Source organism: Chinchilla lanigera, unplaced genomic scaffold (assembly GCF_000276665.1).
Source record: "Chinchilla lanigera isolate Chin_1 unplaced genomic scaffold, ChiLan1.0 scaffold00065, whole genome shotgun sequence".
NCBI lineage: Eukaryota > Metazoa > Chordata > Mammalia > Rodentia > Chinchillidae > Chinchilla > Chinchilla lanigera.
This window is the reverse complement of record NW_004955466.1, coordinates 5,111,193-5,132,460: the sequence shown is the minus strand read 5'-3', so window position 1 is coordinate 5,132,460 and position 21,268 is coordinate 5,111,193. Positions and strand designations below refer to the sequence as shown.

General features: G+C 53.4%; 1 protein-coding gene across 4 annotated transcripts in view; it reads right to left on the bottom strand.

Moving 5' to 3' along the window:
* Positions 1 to 21,268, bottom strand: part of Sptb (spectrin, beta, erythrocytic) — a 156,224-nt gene that overhangs the window by 37,726 nt on the left and 97,230 nt on the right. For all 4 annotated transcript variants that reach the window (XM_005399117.2, XM_013521956.1, XM_013521954.1 and 1 more), the window contains 13 exons: positions 16,851 to 17,002; positions 15,642 to 15,815; positions 13,550 to 13,641; positions 13,098 to 13,178; positions 12,682 to 12,797; positions 12,210 to 12,322; positions 11,058 to 11,245; positions 8,983 to 9,100; positions 8,159 to 8,317; positions 6,701 to 7,003; positions 5,865 to 6,015; positions 4,278 to 5,148; positions 2,914 to 3,051 (listed from right to left, as the gene is read on the bottom strand). In XM_005399117.2, the coding sequence (XP_005399174.1) occupies positions 2,914 to 3,051; positions 4,278 to 5,148; positions 5,865 to 6,015; positions 6,701 to 7,003; positions 8,159 to 8,317; positions 8,983 to 9,100; positions 11,058 to 11,245; positions 12,210 to 12,322; positions 12,682 to 12,797; positions 13,098 to 13,178; positions 13,550 to 13,641; positions 15,642 to 15,815; positions 16,851 to 17,002 (2,656 nt within the window). The remainder of the gene's footprint in view (positions 1 to 2,913; positions 3,052 to 4,277; positions 5,149 to 5,864; positions 6,016 to 6,700; positions 7,004 to 8,158; positions 8,318 to 8,982; positions 9,101 to 11,057; positions 11,246 to 12,209; positions 12,323 to 12,681; positions 12,798 to 13,097; positions 13,179 to 13,549; positions 13,642 to 15,641; positions 15,816 to 16,850; positions 17,003 to 21,268) is intronic.

Here is a 21,268-nt window from a genome sequence, read left to right as displayed (position 1 = left end):
TCAAGTGGACAGAGACGACCTGGGGCATCTATACTCCACCAAGTGGTGAGAAGCACAAGGAAGAGGAAAGCAGAGAAGCAGGACAAAGGCTGAGGGCTGGTGAGCAGGAGGAAGGCGCTTCTTTCAAGGGCGTGGTCGCTGAGGGCTGCTCCCTAAGCTGACATGTGGACAGAGGCCTGAATAAAGGATGGAGTCAGCCACGCGAGTCTCTGCATGAGGAACATCCCAGGCAAGGGGACCTCAGACTGGAATGCGCTCGGTGTGCAGAGCTCTGCGGGCAGCGGATGACAGACACGGCTCTTCATCTCCCGACAGGAAACAAACGTGCCTTTGTGCACCAGCAGAGGGGGTTTTGGTCCGTGATGGACCACACACACGACAGTGGTCTCATGAGATCATCACACAGGCGGGAAACTCCTGCGGCCTAGAAACGGGGTTGCCATTGTGTAGTGACCGTGCAGCACACGGCTCACAGGTGCGTGGTAATGCTGGTGCACCAAAGCTACAGTGCTGCCCGGTGTACAAAAGTACAGCACACGCAAGTGTGCTGGCCTGTGACACTGCGCGCCGCTATTGCTGGTTCACGTACGTACGCTAGTCTGCTGTTACTGTAGTGTACACTCCTCCTTACAAAAATGAGCTTACTATAAAACCATACGCTGCACTACCTGGCAGCAGTCTCACACAGCTCATGTTTACAATGTCTCCTCATTGCACCGTGTGCCCTTGTCCTTGATTTAACATCTCTCTTCCCCTCGGGAACGAATCCAGGACCTTGCGTGTGTGAAGCGCACTCTGCTACTGAGCTGCTACACCTCCAGCCTATTCTCGTGTTGTTTTGTTTGTCCTGGCTCTCAGAGCGATACGCTGTACTGTACACATTTTCCACACAGCCTAAGAACACAGCTGACTCCCCTCTCAGGTTACCTTATATACTCCTGAGGAAATCGCCTAGTGAGTCATTTCTGAGAACGCAGTCCTGTCATTAAGCAGTACAGGGCTGTAATTACAGGGGACCCTTGACTGGTGAACTCAATTCATTCCCGGGGGGCTGGTTGCAACTCAGGTTGTCAATTGAAAGCTCAGGCTCCTCTCTGCAGCCTTCAAAGTCTCTCTCCTGCATGCAGGCAGATCTCAGTGTCCTTAGAGAGACATCAGCAGGGGATTTCTCCACCCATACAGGAAAGGATGCTGTAATGTCCCTTCCAGAACTCTTTAAGGGTTACAGCTGTGTCTGAGGCCATCTGGAAGCACACGTGGCCAGCATTCGGGTCATAACTCAAGACTTTGGTTGTAAATTAAAACTAAAATTTCCAGTCACAGCCCAAGTTGTTTGTATGTCAGGCTGGTCCTAACTCGAGGGTCCACTGTATGATACAAGGTAGGGTGTGAAGCTCAAAACCAGTGCAAGGGAGGGAAAATGAGTTTCCCCCTGGGGGGCAGGGAAGGAGATCAGCCTGGGCCGGCTAAAGGCTGGGCAGGGCTTGGAGCCAGAGAAGTACGCGGGCAGGGAGGAGTGGAGGCAGGTGAGAGGACTGGGACTGAGATGTCGAATGACAGCTGTTCTAAACAATATTTGAAGGGCTATACGTGAGTCAGGAGAAGTTCTGATGTTTCTAAGGCACAGAGCCAGAATGAATGTGTACGGACTCCAAGGAAGCAGAATTCCACTCAACAGGAGACCAAATGCTGTCACCGGAAGAGTTGTCCTGAAATGGGACGGGCGGCTGAGGTGCCTCTCACCTCTCAGACGCGGCAGAACCATCTGAGCATTTCATGCCTCCAATTTTTTCTCACCTAAGAATATCAGGCACCTTGCTGGTTTTTACTTGGGATGGGGCACAGCGTAGAGGTCTGTAAGGACTGATATTCTCTGACTATACTTACTCCAAAGCTGACAAGTTCTTCCTGTCTGGGAGTTTCTCTAATTTTAATACCTCCTCTGAATTTGTTTCCCCCTGTCCCTGTCTGTCTCTGTCTGTCTATCTCTGTCTCACACACGTACCTCAGACTCTCATTTCCTACCAGCATAAAGAAGAGTGCAGAGGCACCCCCACCTCTCCGGATAACAGCAGATTTACAAGGGAGCTTCCTGCACGGCAGTGTCTGTCCTTTGAGGCTGAGGTAATTGGCCCCATTCTAGTGGCTTTGAAGTGCCTTCCTTAAATCCCCCGCCCCACCCGGCTCCTCTTAGGCCCTTGGGGCACCTCCACTGTGGTGGTCCATCCCCTCCCCCCCAGTGGTCCCTAAGCCCACCTCCCAGATTGCCCCGGGCAGAGCAGACACACACACACACACACACACACACACACACCACACACACTCACGCGCGCATTGTGTGGGCCCAGGATGAAAACAGGACACAGGCTCTGTCCTCAAAGATCCTCCAGGAGCTAACGGGCAATTACGCCCGTACTGAGAGCCACCTCTCTCAAAGGCTCCTCAGGGGCTGCGTTTTGTTTTGACCATGAAGCTTGCTCAAGGCTCCCTGTTAAGTCTCCTCTTCACTCAAGCCAGCCTTATTATCCGCGGAGCATTTTGGCGCAGGCGGGAGCATTCTTTCATGGACAGTACTTAAAAGCTCTCAGAGAGCACGTTCCCCTGCCCAAGACTGTCCAGGGAAACGCTGCCGAGTATCTCGGAGCCTGGTCTGGCCATAGCGCACTCGCCGCCCCCTCACGCACGGTGCAGACCTCCCCTCCCCCGGCGCTCCGAGCTCCCTCCCTCCCTCTCGGCCACTAACCCTGCTGCCCTCCGCACCGATTCTCCTGCGCGCTGCGGCAGCCCCAGTACTAGGAACGAGACCACGGCTGGGATACTCTGGGGTACACACGTGGCGCTGCTTGGCAGGTAGCCTGAATTTAGGGTGCGGGGAGAAAATCTCCCCAGCCTCCAGCCCCGCCCACGCCCCACCTGGTGTTCAGGCTGTCCTGGTACGTCTTCACTTCTCTGCTGCGGGGGTGGCCGCTCTCCATCAGGTTGTTGGCAGCGAGGTTCACGCCGTTGATCTGAGCCTCCAAAGTCTTCATCTCCTGGTCGAGGATGTCGAACCTGATTCGGACAGAGAGAATGAAGACAGTGAGGTGGTGGCGGACCCCTGACCGCCAGGGGCCCCAGTCTCCAGGCAGCTTCTGAGTTCTGCTTTCTCCTTCCACTCCTGACTGCATGTGTCCAGGTGAGGGAAGGGGCAGAGGTGCTGCCGCACCGTTTCCTGGCTCATGGGTCCAACGCCATGGGGCAGCATTTCCTGGGCGGGGTCAGGAGAGAGCTGTGAGGGACTACACAGGCTTCTGGCTCCATAGAGAAGGATGAAGGCTTAACACAGATCCAAGCTGGGCGTGGTGGTGCACGCCTGTAATCCCAGCACTCGGGAGGCTGAGGCAGGAGGATCTTGTGAGTTCCAGACCAGCCTGGGCTACAAGGTGAGCTCAAGGCCAGCCTGAACTGCATAGCGAGACCCTGTTTCAAAAAGACTCGCACGCGCGCGCGCACACACACACACACACACACACACACACACACACACACAAAGGATGAAGGGAGAGAGAGGTTTACCTGGGTAGGTAAAGACCACCTGCCACACTCTTACTGCCTCAGCTGCTACCCCTAAAGCCCTCATTCCACTACCCTGATATCCTAGTCTGCCCAGCCAGGCGCTGCATTCCTGGGTAGGGGAAGGAAGAGCTGCGGAGGGTATGTGGTTATGAAGGCTGACCCTTCCGGGGGGAAGAGTCCAGGACCCACTGTCCAGCATCACAGTGGGGCGAGATGGACACTACTCCTCTGCTCCTCCTCGATCTCCGGCTCTGTGCAGCCCGAGCACACCTTCCTGTCTGGGTGCTGATGGCATCAGACACCTGCAAGGCAGGGTGGCCGTGGAGACTGGTGGTTTACAAACTGGTCTCTGTGTGGCTTAGGGACAGCCATAGGAAACGTAGGAAACCAGAGCCGGTGGCGTTCCAGCCTCTCACCCCCACCACATCCACAGCAGCTGCACCTTTCCTCTGCACTGCCTGGGGTTCCACACAGGACTCACTGAGATGCTGCTGAGAAAAAACTAATTGGACTAGAAAATCCCTTACGTTTGAGGAACCCAAGGCCTCCACGGGGGAAGTACCCAAGGCCGCAGAGGCAGAGCGGAACTCATGACTCTTGATACCTTGATTTTGCAAGAAAGGACATCCCGTGCCCTCTCAGAGAGACCCCTTCTGAGCTAGCAGTGAGAGGCGGGACTCAGACCTGGGAGGGGAGGCAAGGAGAGGCTGAGCCACTCTGACCTGTGCTGTACAACGTCCAGGTCCTCCAAGGTGTCTGGAATGTCCATCTGGGCCAGCCACTTCTCCTTCTCCCTCATCCACAGCTGGCAGGCGTCCGACTCCCCAAATACCGTGTACAGGTCCAGAGCTTCCTGTAGCCTTTGTCTACGCAAGTCTGCCTGGGCCACCACCCGCTGGTAGAGCTCTTGGAGGGCCTGCAGCCGATTGGTCACATCCGGGGAATCCCGGAACTCTTCAGGGAAGCCCCGGGCCTGTTGCTCCAAGTGCTCCATCACCCCACGGCTCTCCTCCAGCTCCTCCAGAAAGTCCCTGTGCTTCTTCTCCAGGGCCCGCGTGGCCCCTTCATCCTGGCCCACATCCTCACCTGAGAGTAGCCGGTGGGCATCTTGTAGCCAGGCCTTCAAGTCATCCGCATCACCGTGGAACTGGAAGAAGTTCTCCGCATCCCGGAGGTTCTTCTCCCGAAAGGCAGCCAGCTCCTTCAGCTGGTCCCACTGGGCCAACACCTCCTTCATGCGGGCCTCGATCTGAGGGTACCCAAACTGCTTGCGTGCAATCATGCCCTCGGCTTCCTGGAAGATCTGCCCCAGGTGGGCATCCAGCCCTCGGAGCTCGTCCTCAAAGGCCTTGTGCTTGCGCTGCAAGATGAGCACGCTGGTCAGGTCCTTGCCGTAGTCCAGGGAGGAGTAGATCTGCTCCTTCTCCTTGATCCAGCTCTCAGCTTCATCCATCTCCCAGAAGAACTTCCAGAGCCGCTTTGATTGCTCCAGCTGCGCCTTCCGCCCGGCCGCCATGTCACTCAGCTCCTCAAAGCACTGCTGCAGGTGGCTGACTCGGTCCTTGATGACCTGGGGATCGCAAGGCTGGTACCCTGGAAGAACAGGAAGAAGGACGATACAGAATGGGAAAGGCTTCCTTTATGGACAAGTTTCAGATCCACTGCCAGGTTAGAACTGTACAGTCTCAAGGCTGCCGTCTCCCTGGGGCGTGGGGGTTGGAAGCATGGACCCTAGTTGCTGAGGGCAGGCCAGATTCTTTAACACTGGTTCCCACTAATCCTCAGGAACAAGGGAGATTCAGAGTTGAGTCAACTCTCAGTAGAAATGCACAATGTGACATTCTTTCTTTTTTTTTTTTTTGGTGCCAGGAATTAAACTCAGGACCTTGTACTTGTCAGGCAGGTGCTGTGCCACTGAGTTATATCCCCAGCAACATCCTCTTTAAAAAGCTCTCAGAAAAAAAAAATAAAAAAGCTCTCACATACTGTACAAATTTAGTGAGGTCTCCTATTCAAGACCAGAAACCAGAAACAAACTGTCTCAGTGTAACCGGAACCATAAACAGAATGAGAGCCAGATGATATTTGCTTGGTGCTTATAAAGAACCCCTCTAACTGCAGATCACCAGAGTGGCTGCCTGTTCTCTGCAGAACCTTGCCATCCCTCCTGCTTGGGGCACCATCACTCGGTTGATAAAAGGAGCAGAATTCCAAAGGCAGTTGCAGGAGGTAGCCCCTAGGAGGGGCGCTGGGCCAGAGAACAGGGCTCTGGCATCAGAGGCCTTGACAGGAGCCACTCTGGGCCTCACCTGTGCTCTCAATGAACGGCAGGGTGGCCGCGGTGATGGCCTTCACCTTGTCCCCTTGGATGGCGATGTCAGCTTCCATCAACTTGTGCTTCTGGAGCAAATCCTCAGCCTCCAGCAGGTGCTTCCCAAACTCGGCTGACAAGAGGAGAGCCTGGCAAAGGACACAGGAGCGGGAATGAAGGGGTGTGAAAGAAGAGATCCCCATGGCCAGGTATCTGAGTCAAGGGAGTTGGGCTGCAGCTCAGGAGGAAGCAGCTGCAAGCAAGAGCTCCTACTGGGGGTGCCCGCTGGACTCTCTCAGGACGCCTACAGGAGCTCAAGCCCCACCCACACTCCTCTACTACATCTGTCTCAAGGCCTGGGGCTGGGCATGCGCATTTGTGGAGAGCTGCACGGTCATGCTGATGTGTGTCCCTGGTTGAAACCACTGCGGCAGAGGGAGAGCGTGCATCAGGTTTCTCGGGTTGCCCTGTGCTGAGAGATCTGGATGCCAACCAGTGTGAAACTGTAATTACTTAGAGCCTGATTCTCCAGGCTCCTGATTAATGTGCATCTCTCCCAGGCCCTGCAGGTTGGCCCCTGTATCACCATGAGCACAAAATCACTAGGTCACTGAGGACACTCTGGACCTGCATTGGTGACATTTGCTGGATGGAGAGTGAACCGAGCGGCAGACAGACAGTGCAGTCCGACACCATCCTGACTCAGTTCTCCGCTGGGCCTCAGGGACATGGCTGTCGGGAGAGGATCTAAGGACGCAGGCATGAACTGCGGGGCTCTCGGGGCCCACAGCGAGTGCTAAGGGGTGGGGCGTGAGGGCAGCATCCCCCGCCCACCTTGATCTCGTCCATCCAGTCGATGCTGTGCAGCATGTCCTGGAAGAGCTTCTGCAGCTCCAGGGTGGCTTGGAGCCTCTGGCGCCGGGACTGCAGCAGCTCCAGCAGGTAGCTCCACAGGCGCAGGATGTTGTCCTTGCGGGCCAGGATGCGCTTCTGGTCATGGTAATTCTCCTTCTCCAGCTCCTGGGCCAGGTCCTCCAGGGCCTTCACCCGCTCCTTGTAGGAAGCAGTGTCCGTCTCGATGGCCTCGTGCTTCTTCTTGGCAGCCTCCACCGCTGCCAGGTCATACCCGAAATTATCCTGTCCCCAGGGAGAAAAGCAGGTCGCTTAGCTGGACGCCCCAGGCTCCTCCCCGTGGCTGGGAAAGCAGGTTCTTGTGGAAGAGTTGCTTCTGCTCTTTCAGCAGCTGATCTCATGAGAGCCAAGTTCCCTAAACTAAATGTCTCACAAGAACCCCTGCACCACACATACTGGCAGCATTGTGTCCCAAACTGTCACTTTTAAAAGAATTTTTATAGTACATGTTTGCAGTACGTAGTGATTACATTCCTCATGGCGGAATTGGCGCAGGTACCTAACACATCCTAATTCTTTTTATGTCCCCGTCTTTCCCTCTCCCTGAACCCTGCTATTACCTTCGGAGCTCTTGGAGAGCCCACAGCACCCCCACCCTGCCTCAGTAGACCAGTCTGATTCTTTTTTTTTTGGTTGTTTTTCCGGTACCGGGAACCGAACTCATGACCTTGCGCTTGCCAGGCAGGCGCTTTGCCGCTGAGCTAAATCCCCAGCCCCTAGACCAGTCTGATTCTGAGGCTCAGGGGCTGCTTGGACCTTGAAGCTATGCAGCTGCAGCAGATGGTCTCCCCACGCGCTGTCTGGGGCGCGCGTACCCTCTCTAATGATCTCAGGATCTCGCTATTCCTTTTCTGGACAGCATTTAATTTGATTCCAAGCTCTAAGTAGGAGGGAACAGATGCTCTGATGAAGGATCAGCCCTTGGTCCGTTCTTAGTGAAACGCATCCCAGGCCTGGAGGCCAGAGGCAAAGGGGCACATTTGACAGACAGCCTGGCCTGATTCACCTTCTCCCTGGAGAACCATCATGTAATGGTGACTCCACCTCCCACTTTTATTGATGTTAGTGGCCCACATAAGACAACGTCAGGGGGCAGTTCTGGACTGGCAGGCTCTTTCCTAAAAATGAGACTGGGGTAGCTTAGTAGCACGCATGAAGCACTGGATTCAATTCTCAGCACCAAAAAAGACAGACTTAAGAAACCCCCAGGGGTTCTTCCTTCAATAGAAGTCTTGATCCGGCTGATCACAGGGAGCTGGCACCAAGGAAGAGAGGTCTATTGGCTGCTGTGAGACTCCAGTGTGGGCTCCAGCCCAGCTGAGAGCTGGGGGCACTGAAGTACCTCCCCTCTCTTTCCGTCCTCAGGTGTGTCCCCGTTACCTGCGTCACAAGGCGCTGGTTCTCACTGAGCCACGTCTCTCTCATGGCGGCCTTCCGGTCAAAGCGCCGGGCCAGCTGCTCCAGCTTCTCCTGGCGGATGAGCTCGCTCCTCAGGGCCAGTTCCCGCTGGTACTCAGCCTCCTCCAGGCTCTCCCAGGCCTGCATGGGGCAGAAGGAGCACTCCTGGGGCGTGTGGGAATCCCTCAGCTTGGGATCCCATCTCTTTCACCAGCTTGGGATCCCATCTCTTTCACCAGACACTGAGCTACTTCAGGAATGGAGGTAGATCCGGTTGCTCATGGGTGAGGAAGCTGGCAGACCAGTGCTCAGGAACAGCCCTTTGGTTTCATGGCTGGGCCAAAATGCCAAGGAGTACAGGTCATGACTTCTGGGTTCCCTCATCTGCCAGACCTGCCTCAGACTTTAGGCCTTATATACTGTTTCTTGCTCTCTGGCTGCTCAGGACGTTTTTACTGACTTAACCCTACCTCTATGCTAGTAGAACTTCCAGGTAGGGTTAAGTCTCCAAACCTCAGAAGTGTCACAGGGCGCTTCCCTTCTGTGGTAAGTAATACTCCAGATTCAAAGACAAACCAAGGTTTCACAGAGGATACACAATGAAATTGGCTCTGAAGAATGGACTCAGCATCTGAACCGGGGGTGGGGCTAAAGGATAGTGGGTGGAGACTGACCCCTAGAATAACCCCCAAAATAGCTGGTATGTAACCAATAACCCCAAAGAAAGTGCCCAGTGGATGCTCTTCACGGTCGTATCAGGAACTCCTTCAACCCGCCACAACATGTAAGGGAAAACGTCACTGTACCCGGTTGATGTCAGAGACTAGTTTCCCATCGTGCGGTGTGTACACTTTCTGATTGTTGGCTCGCATCCGGGACTGGATGGTAAAAAGTAGAACTTCCAGATTCCCCTTCTCCTGAAACCTGTCGGATAAACAGGAGTAGAGAGACTGGTGTCATGATCCCCACAGCCAAATTGCTTGCTGAAGTCAATGCAGAATGCTGATACCTTGAATCCTGGTGATCAAAACATTTTCTTTAAAAATGGAGAAAATAAAGAGGAAATTGTAGGTCTACTTACCTGTTACAATGTCTATTATTCTCCCGCACAGAGATCTACTAAGGGCTTGGGTCTTTATGATGTAAATCATGGCTACCACAGCATCTACCATTTGCTTCCACCAGGGAATAGCTAATAGGAGTACTCCGGTAACTCCTGTAAACATCAGGTTTCACCAGTCAATACAAAGAGACTCCTCTCTGTTCTGCCAGTGATAAAAGCTTCCGACTAGCTCTTCAGACAGTTTCTTTTTTTAACCGATTCAGTCAATAAAGCCTTAGAAGCAGCACTGTCTACCTGACAATATACTGCACTGAAAGCAACCTTCACCCCAGTCCTAATGAGCTAGGTCTCCGGCAGGTCCTCTGAGCCAGGTGTTTCCAATGGATCAGGAAAGGGGGCTCGGCGAGGTCTGTGGGGACAGCAGATGAGAACTGGCAGAGGATGGCTGTCCACCGGGTGGAGTCCAAGCTTTCGGTGACTGGCGCTCTCACATGTCTTCACGATCTCAAGAATCTGCCCACTCCTACATCCTTGACTTGGCGAACGAGGATTGGCCTGGAGCAAAGTTTCCACTGCAAGCCTGGCCAAACACCTCAGCTCTCACGGATGCTCAGGTGAGTGAGGCCCTGAAGTGCTGTCCTGCCTACACCGCCGAGAGGTAACATCCCTGTGTGCAGTGCTGAGTAGACACGCGGGAGGCAGAATCTGTACTGAATTTAGGACTCTATTTTTATTTTCTAATTTTTTGTCTTTTTGAGACAGGGTCTTGCTATGCAGTTCGAGCTGGCCTTGAGCTCACTTTGTAGCTCAGGCTGGTCTTCAACTCGCAGTGATCCTCCTGCCTCAGCCTCCCGAGTGCTGCGATTATAGGCATGTGCCACCACGCCTGGCTGAATTTAGGACTTTAAAAGTAGGTGAGTGTCAGACTAGAATCCAGACACTTGTTAATAGTACACTCTAGTCTTGGAGTCTCATGTTTCCCCACTTCAGTCGTGAAGGGAGAGTGCGGGAGATGAGACAGGAGGAGCAAGGCCGAGGAGGCCACCAGTGAACTGCAAACCTCTTGTAGGACAGCAGGACAGGCTAACAGCAGAGAAGCTAGAATGCTTCATAGGTGTATGTGTGTGTGCACATTTGTGTGTGCGCATGTTTGTAAATACATGCATGTATGTGCATGGCTGTGTCTACATAATTGTATGTGTGCACTGTCTGTGCATGTGCATATATGCATGTGACTGTACATGTGTGCCTGCATAATTGTATGTACATGCCTATGCATGCGTGTAGTTGCAGGTATACTACATGTTCCCATTGTTATGTGTGCGTGGTCGCATGTGGACACATGCACATGCATAGTTATGTGTGTGCATACCTGTGTGCCTGCATTATGTGTGCACATGTGGTAGGGCTTTGCAGAGATCTAGGAAGCAGGCTTAGTGCTCTGCTCATGAGCAGTGACAGATGGGAGAGAAAAAGACAGATGTACTTGATGAGCACTCGGCTTCACACAGAGCTCAAGGGCTGAGGATACAGAAGTCAACACCAGAAAAAAAACCTGCTGCTGAGGGCGCAGATGAGAGAGACTCAGAAGACTGCCACTCCTCTGCCACTCCTCAGAGGGCTGGCTCTGAGTCAGGGTTTTCATCAATACCTGTTTCCTACAAGCTGATGGCCCAAGGGGCACGAAGTCGGTGACAGACGTGGAGCTCTCCGGCCTTGAGGAGAGCCTTGTGGACACCTTGATAAGGCCCCGAGCTCAGGAAGGCAGAAGGCTTCTTGGCCCCTGACCACCACCCTCCCGGGAGCCGGGGCCCTTACTTGGGCGGCTTCTCCACGGTGCGGTAGGTGCTGAAGGCCTGCAGCTGCTGCTGGACGCCAGCCAGCGAGTTGGCAAACTTGCGGCTATTCAGGACGACGATGGTCTGCTCGATCCACGTGAGCAGGTCCGAGGCCAGCTCGCTGTACTTCTCAATCATCTTCTCAGTCTCGATGGCGTGGTCGATGACCTAAGGAATCTCCCCGTTACTCACTCTCACCCCAAGGGTAATGCCGCCAAGGAGACCACCCATGAGGACCACCGCTGAGGTGCTCTGAAACGGGGCTCCCATCTCCCAAACCCTGGAATGTTCTAGGCTGGGTTTGTCCCAAGGCCCTGACTATTGCTAAGGCAGAAGAGGTGGCCCGAAAGTGAGTGAAACACTCTCCTTGCACTGGTAGTTAGCAGGGAACTGGCCAGTCTGGGGTTCAGGAGCGGTTGAACCCTATTATTGATATGCTTGCTACAGTAGGACACCTGCCTCTAGAGCGGCTAGGGTTTTCATTTATTTTAAAATGTTCAGGCCAAGCGTGGTGGTGCATGCCTGTAATTCCAGCACTCAGGAGGCTGAGGCAGGAGGATCACTGTGAGTATGAGGCCAGCCTGGGCCACAAAGTGAGCTCAAGGGCAGCCTGAACTGCATAATGAAACCCGGTCTCAAAAAGGTAAAGAAGTAATGTTCATTAGGAACGGCGGGCTGCCAGGCACTGTCTTTGCTATGTGCTATGCACACAACAGTGATAAGAAATGGTCCCTAGCTCTGAGGCGCTAAGACCCAGGTGGGGAAAGCAGTCAAGAAAGAGGCTCTGTACAGAGGCGTGGCTTTCTGGTTTAAGCTGGGAGCCTGAGAGGCCTGGAGCCACAAGAAACACAACAAATGAGGGCCCTGAGTAGTTCCTGCAGGGAGGCTGGCAACACAGGTTTCCAGGCGGAAGCCCCAGATTTGCAGGCTGCAGCGCCTTGTAGGGCAGACACAGTCCCGCTTCAGAGCTAGCTCAAGAGCGCTAAAGGAAGATGGGGGCAGGTGTTTTGTAACCCTCATGCAGCTGGGGGCCTGGGCCTGAAGCTCCCGGGTTGGTGAGGGGCCTCTCGGTCAAGGCCTCACTACGGTAAACACAGGACGGGGATGCTGCGCCGATGACACGGCTCTGTACCTTGCCGACGCGCTTGCCCTCCACCGCCAGCACCTTCATCTTGGAGAAGTAGTGGTAAAATGCCACCACGTAGGTGATGATGGATTTCTCATCAGGGTTTTCTGTGAAGACATCTGTAAGCGGGGAGGGCACCTTCTCAGCACCAGCCCGGAAGCCAGAAAAATCATGCTCCAAGGGCTTGGCCCCGTTCCTGCAGCAGGAAGCTCAACTACAGGGACCATGTGCTAAGCACAGGGACAAGAACGGGGGGCAGAAGGCCCGTGATTTTAGATGGTGGTGAAATCCCTACGAGGACCACAAATTGCAAAAGGAGAAAGAAGAGGGGACCCCAGACTCCAAGGACTCTCACACAGGCCAGGCAAGGCCCCGAGTCCAAGTGGAATGGAAGAGCAGGCCCGGCACACAGCCCTGGACCAAGCACTAGGAGCCCCACCCACCCAGCGCCCTCCAGGACAGGGAGGGGTGCGCCCACCTTCGGGGTCGAGGAGCGGGATGATGCCTAGCTGGCGCTCGGCCACGTCAAATGCGTGCTCCAGGTTGTGCCGGGCATTGGAGTCCTTCAACTTGTCAAAGTCGATGAGGTCAGGCCTGCAGATGAAGCCGTGCTGTTAAAAAGGCGGGGTTGAGGCAGCCTCACCTCCAGGGCAGCCCCAGCAGGAAGCAAGGACGCTGGGCAGATGCAGGGAGGGGGACAGGCAGGAGAAATGGGAGAGAGGAGCTGAGAAGAGCGGGCAGCTGGGAGCACAGCGGGCGAGGAAGTGGCAGCAGGTGTGACTGACAGGAAGCAGGGCCACTAGGGGAGCCAAGGGTAGAAGCAGACTAGGAAGGGACAACATTCCCACGATGCGTCCTCACACCCCAACAGTAGGGGGCGCTCCCTCCTCATACCGGTGCTTGTGTATCAGGGCGTTAAAGGCCAGGCCATCCTTCCAGCTGGAGGTGAAGTTGGTGACGTTGACATGGGGGTAGCTAGTCAAGAGAAATATAAGATCTAAGAAATAGATCCTTTTGCAGTCACAAGCTTATGTGTGTGACCTCAGTGAGTCACCAGGAGAGAGAGGCCTGTGCCTTCTGGAGCTGCTTTAACACAAGGGGGTGCCGCGGCTGCACACAATGACACCCCCACAAGCTGTGGTGCTCTGACAACCCCACGGTCTGACCCGAGGCAGCTCCAGAAAAGAATCCTGCAGTCCAGGCCTCAAAGAATCAGGCCAGGCCACACTTGCACCTGTCTATGTACTCAGCAAGGATGTCAGGTGTGTCTTGGGGACAGCAGCCCCTGGAAGGAGTGAGGGGCTGGTGGGGAACACAGCTATGGCAGATTCCCAGGGCATACACACCCTGCCGTCTTCATCTGGCACCACAACAGCAGAGCATCCTTGGCTGAGCGTGTCTCACGGCCTTCCTGAGTTTGGACAACAATGTCCTGAATCTGCAGGTGGCAGAAAAGAGAAGCAAATCAGCTGTGCACCTGACTCTGCCTCTTGCCTCCCTCTGTCTTCTCCTCCGCGGCCATCCGCCTGCAGCGATAGAGCCACCTGCAGCGATAGAGCCACCTGCAGCAATCCCACCCTGCAGCTTTGGGCCCCAGCCTCAGTCAGCTAGCAGGAAATAGGGACGCTTCCACACGCCAGAGGAGGGGGCTTTAATCAGACCACTCAAGCAGGAAGCCCAGAATGGATGGGAAGATGCCCTGGTTCCTCCTCTGGCGTTACCCACAAGGTGGTAGAAGGATGTGAATATCGGACGGTGTAATTTTTTATTAGCAGCTTCTCTTGCCTTTACCTTCTTGTCAGTTGTGCTGGGTTTTGTTGCCCTTGTTTCGGTTTGTTTTTGCAGTACTGGGGAATGAAGCTGGCCTTACACTACACTCTATCCCTAGACCTTCCCCCTGGTCCCACCCCTGGTACTGGGAATCGAACTCATGACCTTGTGCTTGCCAGGCAGGTGCTGTGCCGCTGAGCTAAATCCCTAGCCCCTATCCCTAGACCTTTCTAAAATTTTGAGACATGGGCCTTGCTAAGTTACTAAGTTGCCCAGGCTGGGCTGTGTTATAACTTGTGTCTAGATGTCCCCTGTGATGGTTTGTGTCTTCATGTCCCCCTAAAAGACTCATGCAGTCATGGGGCTAACTTCTAGAGTTTGTGACTGATTCATGGTCCAATGCTGGGATTATGCATACAATATAAGGGAAGGAAAGAACCTTGCTCTCTGCTGCTCCTCCCTTTTGCTCTTGCTGCTTTTGCTGTTTTCTGCTGCCATGAACTGCTGCCCTCTGCCATGAGCCACCCTGCCTTGGAGCCAGCCGATTATGGACTGAAACCTCCACAAACTGTGAGCTAAATAAATCTTTCTTTCCTTAATTTTGCGCATCAGGTATTTTGTCTCAGCAGTGAGAGAAAAGTAACCAAGACATCCCCACAAAGCCTCCTGCAGTCATAGGTGGGGCTTTTTCAGAGGTGGCTGAATCTAGAGTGTGTGACTGATTCGTGGCTTGATGCTAGGACTAAGGGGCTAGGATTAAGGGTGTGTGATTACTAAATCAGACCACTGATTGCTCTGGCACTGTCCTAACCCCAGTAGCCTGGATACAATATAAGGAACAGAAAGAGGCTTGTCTTGTCCCTTGCTTGCTTTGCTGCCTTCTCCCGCCATGAACTGTTTTTCCTCTGCGATGCCCCTCTGCCAAACCACCCTGCCTGGGAGTTAGCTGATTATGCACTGAAACCTCCATGAACTTTGAGCCAAATAAACCTTTCCCCCCTTAACTCTGGGTGTTGGTTATTTTGTCCAGCAATGAGAAAAGTAAGACAGGCTGGAACTTGCAAACCTCCTGCATCAGCCTCTCAGGGTGCTGTGTGAGATTAGAGGTGTGTGCAATGCCTGGCCCCAGGCTAGTGTTACTGTTTCATCTTTTGCACACCTAAGATCAGATATGCAGGACCAGTGGGATGAGGCCTTTGGTCTGCGGGCTGTTTCGCTGTCTTCCTCCTTTCCCTCACCTCCTTGGGTTACGTCCTTCCCATCCGCAAGCCAGAGGCTGTGAGGTCCTGTTTCCCTTTCCTCATCCTTTCTAAATTTCCTTACCAATAATCTGGGCCTTGAATTTCAGGATGAGAGAAAAGTGTCTGGTTAAAAGCAGATTTTCTGTACCATTTTTGAATCAAATTCTTCCAAAAAACAAGAAGTTACACACAAGAGCAGATAAAAGGGCGTATAAAGCAGATCTTCCAGCTATTGAAACCCAGCTCCTAGTTAACTTCTGTCTCCTCCCTCAAAAGAGCATGACCTGGAAGCGGCCCCAGCCGTCAGCACTGAGGGGGCGACACCGAAGATGGTGTTTGCTTCTGACGAGCACTGTCCTCCCACAGTGTTCACCGCCATGTAAGGTTCCTGAGCTCTGGCCAGCTCCGAGAAGCCGCCGAGACCCACCTGGAAGCGGAGGATGATGGTCCAGATGAGGCCCAGGACCAGGCGGTGGTTGCCATCCACGATGTCGTGGGAGCCCATGTTCTCCAGGTGCACGCGCTGCTCCTTGAGGAACTGCAGGGCCTTGTCCACATTCTCCAGGCAGTGGATGCGCATCTTCCCCTTGGTGGGCCTTGGCTGGGGAACAAGTGGCCCCCGTGGACATGGAGGGACTACAAGGTTGGCCCAGAGGTGGCTGCAGCCTGTACCGCATCCTGCCTAATCCCCACTTTCCTGGCCAAACTCCAGGCTCCACAGTTGCTCCCAGCACTTTCCAACCCTTCCCTCCACAAAGTTCAGAGGTTGCTGCCTCGGCACTCAGAGCTCTGCAGCCAGCTTGCCTGGTTCCCCTCCCGGGTCTGACACTACCTTCTGAGGGGTGCCGATGACACTCCAACACAGCGCCACAACGGGCAGCTAAGTGAGCACCTACTAAGCACTAAGCATCACAGATGTTAACTGCATTATGTGAACCTACTCCAGGGTGACCCACTCAAGGGGAATTTCAACTCAGGGTAAGAGGCAGAACATCAGCCTTTTTATTCACACTAGAGGACCCCAGAGTCAGAGGTCCCATTAGGCACCAATATCATTGTCCTGATTCTCCACATGGAGGAAATAGAGGTAAAGAGTCCTGCTTGAGAGGTGCGAGCTCACAAAGGAAATAGCTGAGTAAAAAATGCCTCTCCACCTATTTTTCCTTCAAGGGCAGCCATACTGCCAGGAAGTACAATCGAGAGGGCCGCTAACAGAGTTCTGTTCGCACACACGGTAAAACATGCAGACATTATTTTCCATGCTTTCCTCTTGGTCCCAAGAGGAATGCAAACTTCCTCAGAGACCCAGACATCCCAGCCCACATAAGAACCTGAGGCCCAGGCCCCTGCAGGCTGCTCCAGATGCCCAGGCCCCACGAGGAGGACGGAGCTCTCCGCGGCTTGTGGAGAAGCATGAAGGGGCAGGAGAGGTCAGAACAGGTGAGAAGTCCTGGGAAGAGGCCAGAGAAGCCAGTAACCATATGGAAACTTTAAGCACTGGAATCTCCCAGAGGAACGAGGGAAACCCTGGCAGACCACGTAAACTTCAGATAGCCCCGACCCTGTCGTTCCTAGAGAGGGACCCAGGGCACAGTCCCCAGCCCAGAAGCTGGCCCAGCACAGGGCAGGGCTTTACCAGCATCTCTCCCGAGAGCACCTCCAGCAGCTTGATGAGCATCCGCCCATCCCGCAGGTCCTTGTAGAGATCGGTGATGCGGCAGGACACGCGAGCCAGGTGGGAGTTGACCCATTTTGTGAAAGTCTTCTTCTGCACAACTTCCCGCTCATCTGGATGGGAGCAGAGCCTTGGGTGAGCCGTTTCACACGGGCTGAGGGGCTTTACCTTCACTCCAGGGTCCCCCAGGCCTGGCAGAGAAGACTGAGATGTCTTCGTGCCACCCTCTTGCCGGGAGTGCGTGTGACTCCTGGTAACACAGGGCCACGGCCATCAGGACTAAGGCGATGAGGACATCTCTTTCACCACTGCCACTTACCGTGCACTGTAGCACGTCACCCCAGACTCAGCTGTCAGTCAGAATATTCTGTAGTATTGCACCATCAAATTCAAATTTCCATACAGGCCCATCCATCCATCCGCCTGTCTGTCTGTCCATCTGTCTGCCCATCCATCCGTCTGTGCACCCATCCATCCATCCATCCATCCATCTATCCATCCACCCACCTACCCATCCATCCAGTTCCATCTGCCTAGAATGTTCTTTCTTGTCCACTCCACTCCACACTATTTTCTTCACCCAGCTCCCATTCATCCTTTAAGATTCAGTGTAAATGGACCTCTCAATAAGGAGGTCAGGACAAGCTCTATAGCCATACAGTGGCTATGTGCAAACATTTATTCAGTCCTTCTTATGTAGCAGGGCTATGCTCTGCTGATGACAGGTAAAACAAATCGCTTGCCCTCCAGGTAGGTAGTGGAGAATGAAAAGCAAGGGGAGAGTCCACATGGGGTTGAGGAGAATGAGGGTGGCCTGGACTGGGGCTGTCCACAGTACTATGTTATGTTTCTCACCCCTAGAATGGCCAGTAGGTTTTCTTGATCTTCATCCCTGAGACAGTGACAAAATACCCATGATGTACCAGTTTAGGTGGGCCCTAACTACTGGCATTTTTTCTTTCTTTCTTTTTTTTGTTTTTTTCTTTTTTGAGACAAGGTCTCACTATGTAGTGCAGACTGGCCTTGAACTTGCTTACGTAACCCAGGCTGGTCTCAGACTCATGGCAATCCTCCTGTCTCGGCCTTCCAAGTGCTGGGATTACAGGTGTGTGCCACCACTCCTGGCTACTACTGGCACTTCTGTGCAAATAAGTGCTGGTGCCCCCTTCAGGCGAGGGCTGGAAAGGAGACAGAAGACTGAACTAGTTCAAAGAAAAGGAAAGAATGGCAGAGGAGAGAGAGAAGAAGAGAAAGAGCACCAGAAAAGAAAAAGGGTAGAAACAATTCCTTGAGATCAGAGCATTAAGTGAAATAAACCAGACACACAAGCTTAAATATCACATGGCTTCTTTTATATGAGAAACCCAGAGTATAAATACAGTTTTTAGTATAAATAAATGAAAGAGCAAAATAAAGACAGAGGACAGGAAACGGGGAGGTAGATCTTTACCAAATGGGAAGGCACCGAGAAGGGGGAGGGAGGGACAGGAGGGGAAGGACGAAGCTGTGTCCTGTACGTGCCCCAGCTCCCGAGATGGATGCGATCAGTACGCACTGCGAACATGTACTACTAAAAATTTAAAAATTTTAAAAGGAACCAAAAAGAAAAGAGCAGACGAACATAGCGAAGGCGACCTGCAACTTTGTTCTGTTCTGTTTGGTGAACAGTTTGCGGCCTTCGGCTCCTGGGCATTTATTTGGTTTGAAGATTCAGGACAGAGCTGACCTGGCAGCGCGGCCGGGCCCTGCCGGACCTGCGGGAGCGCGTGCGGGTGGAGGTCACGGGCAGGGACGACGCAGAGCGGCCCGGCCAGGAAGGAATGCCGGGCCACTGTGGGAACAGGCTGGATGTGCATGCAGCTGAGCCCAAACCAGGGAAGGATTGGCTTTTTAAATTATTAAATGTATGGCTTAACAGCAGCCAGTACTGCCTCAGGGGTATAATGCTGGCAGTTCCTGAGACTTTAGCATCCAATTCCTTCCAACTTCATGGCTATTTTAGTGCTAGGAACTCAGCCTCTTTACTCATCTGTTCATTCATTCAGCAAATATTTACTGAACAGCCATCACGTGCTGGGCCCTGGGTGGAGGCGGGGAATTCACGGACAACACAGACTCCCCAGACCCCGAGGCAGAAAAGCTATTATAAATATGAAGGGTGTTTGAGCCATGTATAAAGCGGTCTGTGGCAGCCGCCTAAATAAGAATTCTAAGAAGAGGAAAAATACCACACTATGAGCTATAGAAATCTTAAAGAAAAATAAAGCTAAAATGGCATTCATTCACTCTGGGCCTCTGGGCAGAGTTCCGTGGGGAAACACCTACCTTACCCTTTCACTAGCAGCAAATTACAGGGTGTTCCCCGTTTCAAGGGTTGCTTCAGCAAAGTGCAACTAAAGTTTGGATGACACGTTGGCACAACGCAGCCACACTTACGCTGGGCATGTGTGGATTCCACAGAGCCAGTCCCTGTGCCCAAGGGCTCCCCTAGAAGCCACATCTGCTCCTTAAGTGGCTCGCTCTTCCGATCTGAGTGGAACCTTTGCCTAAGGAACTGAAAACTTCAGCCCTTTTGGAGGTGAGTATCCCTCAAAGCTAAAGTCCTTTATTCCTTCCCCATCTCCCTGGCCTTAAGAATCCAAAAGTTTCATGACCTGGGTACGAAGACCTATTTATTTCTGCTTGGCAAAGTGTAGGGAAGTGGGTCTAGCTGGGGACACAATTTAATCCCAGGCTGCTGGGTGGAACATATGTTAGTGCAGAAGTCTCACCAAGCGCCCGAGACGACCCAGGTTCCAGCACAGCAATGATGCCTCCTGGACCTCAAACGCTAGAGCTGCAGGCAGAGAGCCCAGCAGGTGGCTCCTGGCTGCCTCTGCTTGAGGGTGGGGGTGGGGATGGTTACCCAGAATCCCCAGGCCCTGAAACACTTTTCAGTGCTGAGACTTGGGACAGATTCCAGGAAGCTAATGGGCAAAAGGAAAGAAAAGGCCCAGGGCTGGGGATTAGTGTCCATTAGCTCTTTTGCTCTAGCTGCTCCACTTTGGCGTGCTCAGCACATTCACCCTGCACGCCCAGATGCTGCCGGGAGCCTCCCGAGTGCAGGAGTGGCTGGTGGTTCTGGGAGTGTGGACAGGAGATGGCTGTGCACCAGGCCCAGTAACCGAGGGAACCCATGCTGTCCTGCAGGGGACCTGCTATGGGGAGGAGGCTGGGACGTAGTTCCAGAGCCCGTACCTGGCCATGCACAAAGGGTGCTGGAGCACAGGCTGCCTCAGCTCTGTGCCCCTCATGGCCCCCCCCCCTTCTCCCCTTCTCTCCACTCCTCTTCCTTTCTCTCTCTGCCAGCCATGGCCACCCTCAGTGCTCACACATATTAAGCTGCCTGTTATGATTGATACATTGTGTCTACTTGAGGAGTCTAGAAGCTTAACTGAGTAACTCAGCAGTTCTACATCCTGGGGTGTAGAGGACATGCCCTAGCACTCTAGGATGCTGTTCACTGTGTCAACTTGGGAAGTTTAGAAGGTGAACTTGTGACTCAGCAGGGGCCAGGGTCCGTACATTGTAAACATCCTGAGCTCCTGGAAGAGGAGGGCCCCGAGATGGTGTGGAGATATATAAGGGAGGAAGAGAGGCTTGCTTCTCCCTCTTCCTGTTCTTGCTGCTTTTGCTGCCTTGAAGTGTTGTCCTGGTGCCATGCCACCTTGCCTTGGAGCCAGCTGATTATCCCTGAAAGCTCCACAAACCGTGAGCTAAATAAACCTTTTGTTCCTTAATTTTGGGTGTCAGGTATTTTGTCCCAGCAGCAAGAGAAAAGTAATCAACACAGTGCCCCTAGAAAACCATCTTCTTCCTGATAGGCCCTGGCCCAGAATTATTGTCCAGGGTCCTGACTGGGTGAATTTTCTCTATACCTCCAGTTAAAAGTTTAGCTGAGGTCAGGTGTACCTGTGGCACCAAGACCACTGCCATCTACATTCTTTTTTTTTTTTTTTTTTTTTTTTTTTTTTTTTTTTCTGGTACTGGGAATTGAACTCATGACCTTGCACTTGCCAGGCAGGCGCTGTGCCGCTGAGCTAAATCCCCAGCCCTTGCCATCTACGTTCCACTAGGCCACTGTTACTCCAGTATTTACCCACTGGAAAGCGCGTTCATACACGGAAGGTGCTGCACACACAAAGTGTGCTGCCCCATGAACTAGTGTCCTCTCCGCCACCTTTCCTACTGCTGTGTGCAAGGGCAGTGCTAGAGGCTGCCAGGGACTAGACTGGCTTACCCTCGCCACGGGCTCACCATCCACCAAAGAAACAAGGTCTAAACTCACAGCGCATCGTGAGTCACCAGGCAAATGGCACCCATAACATATGCTGACGAGG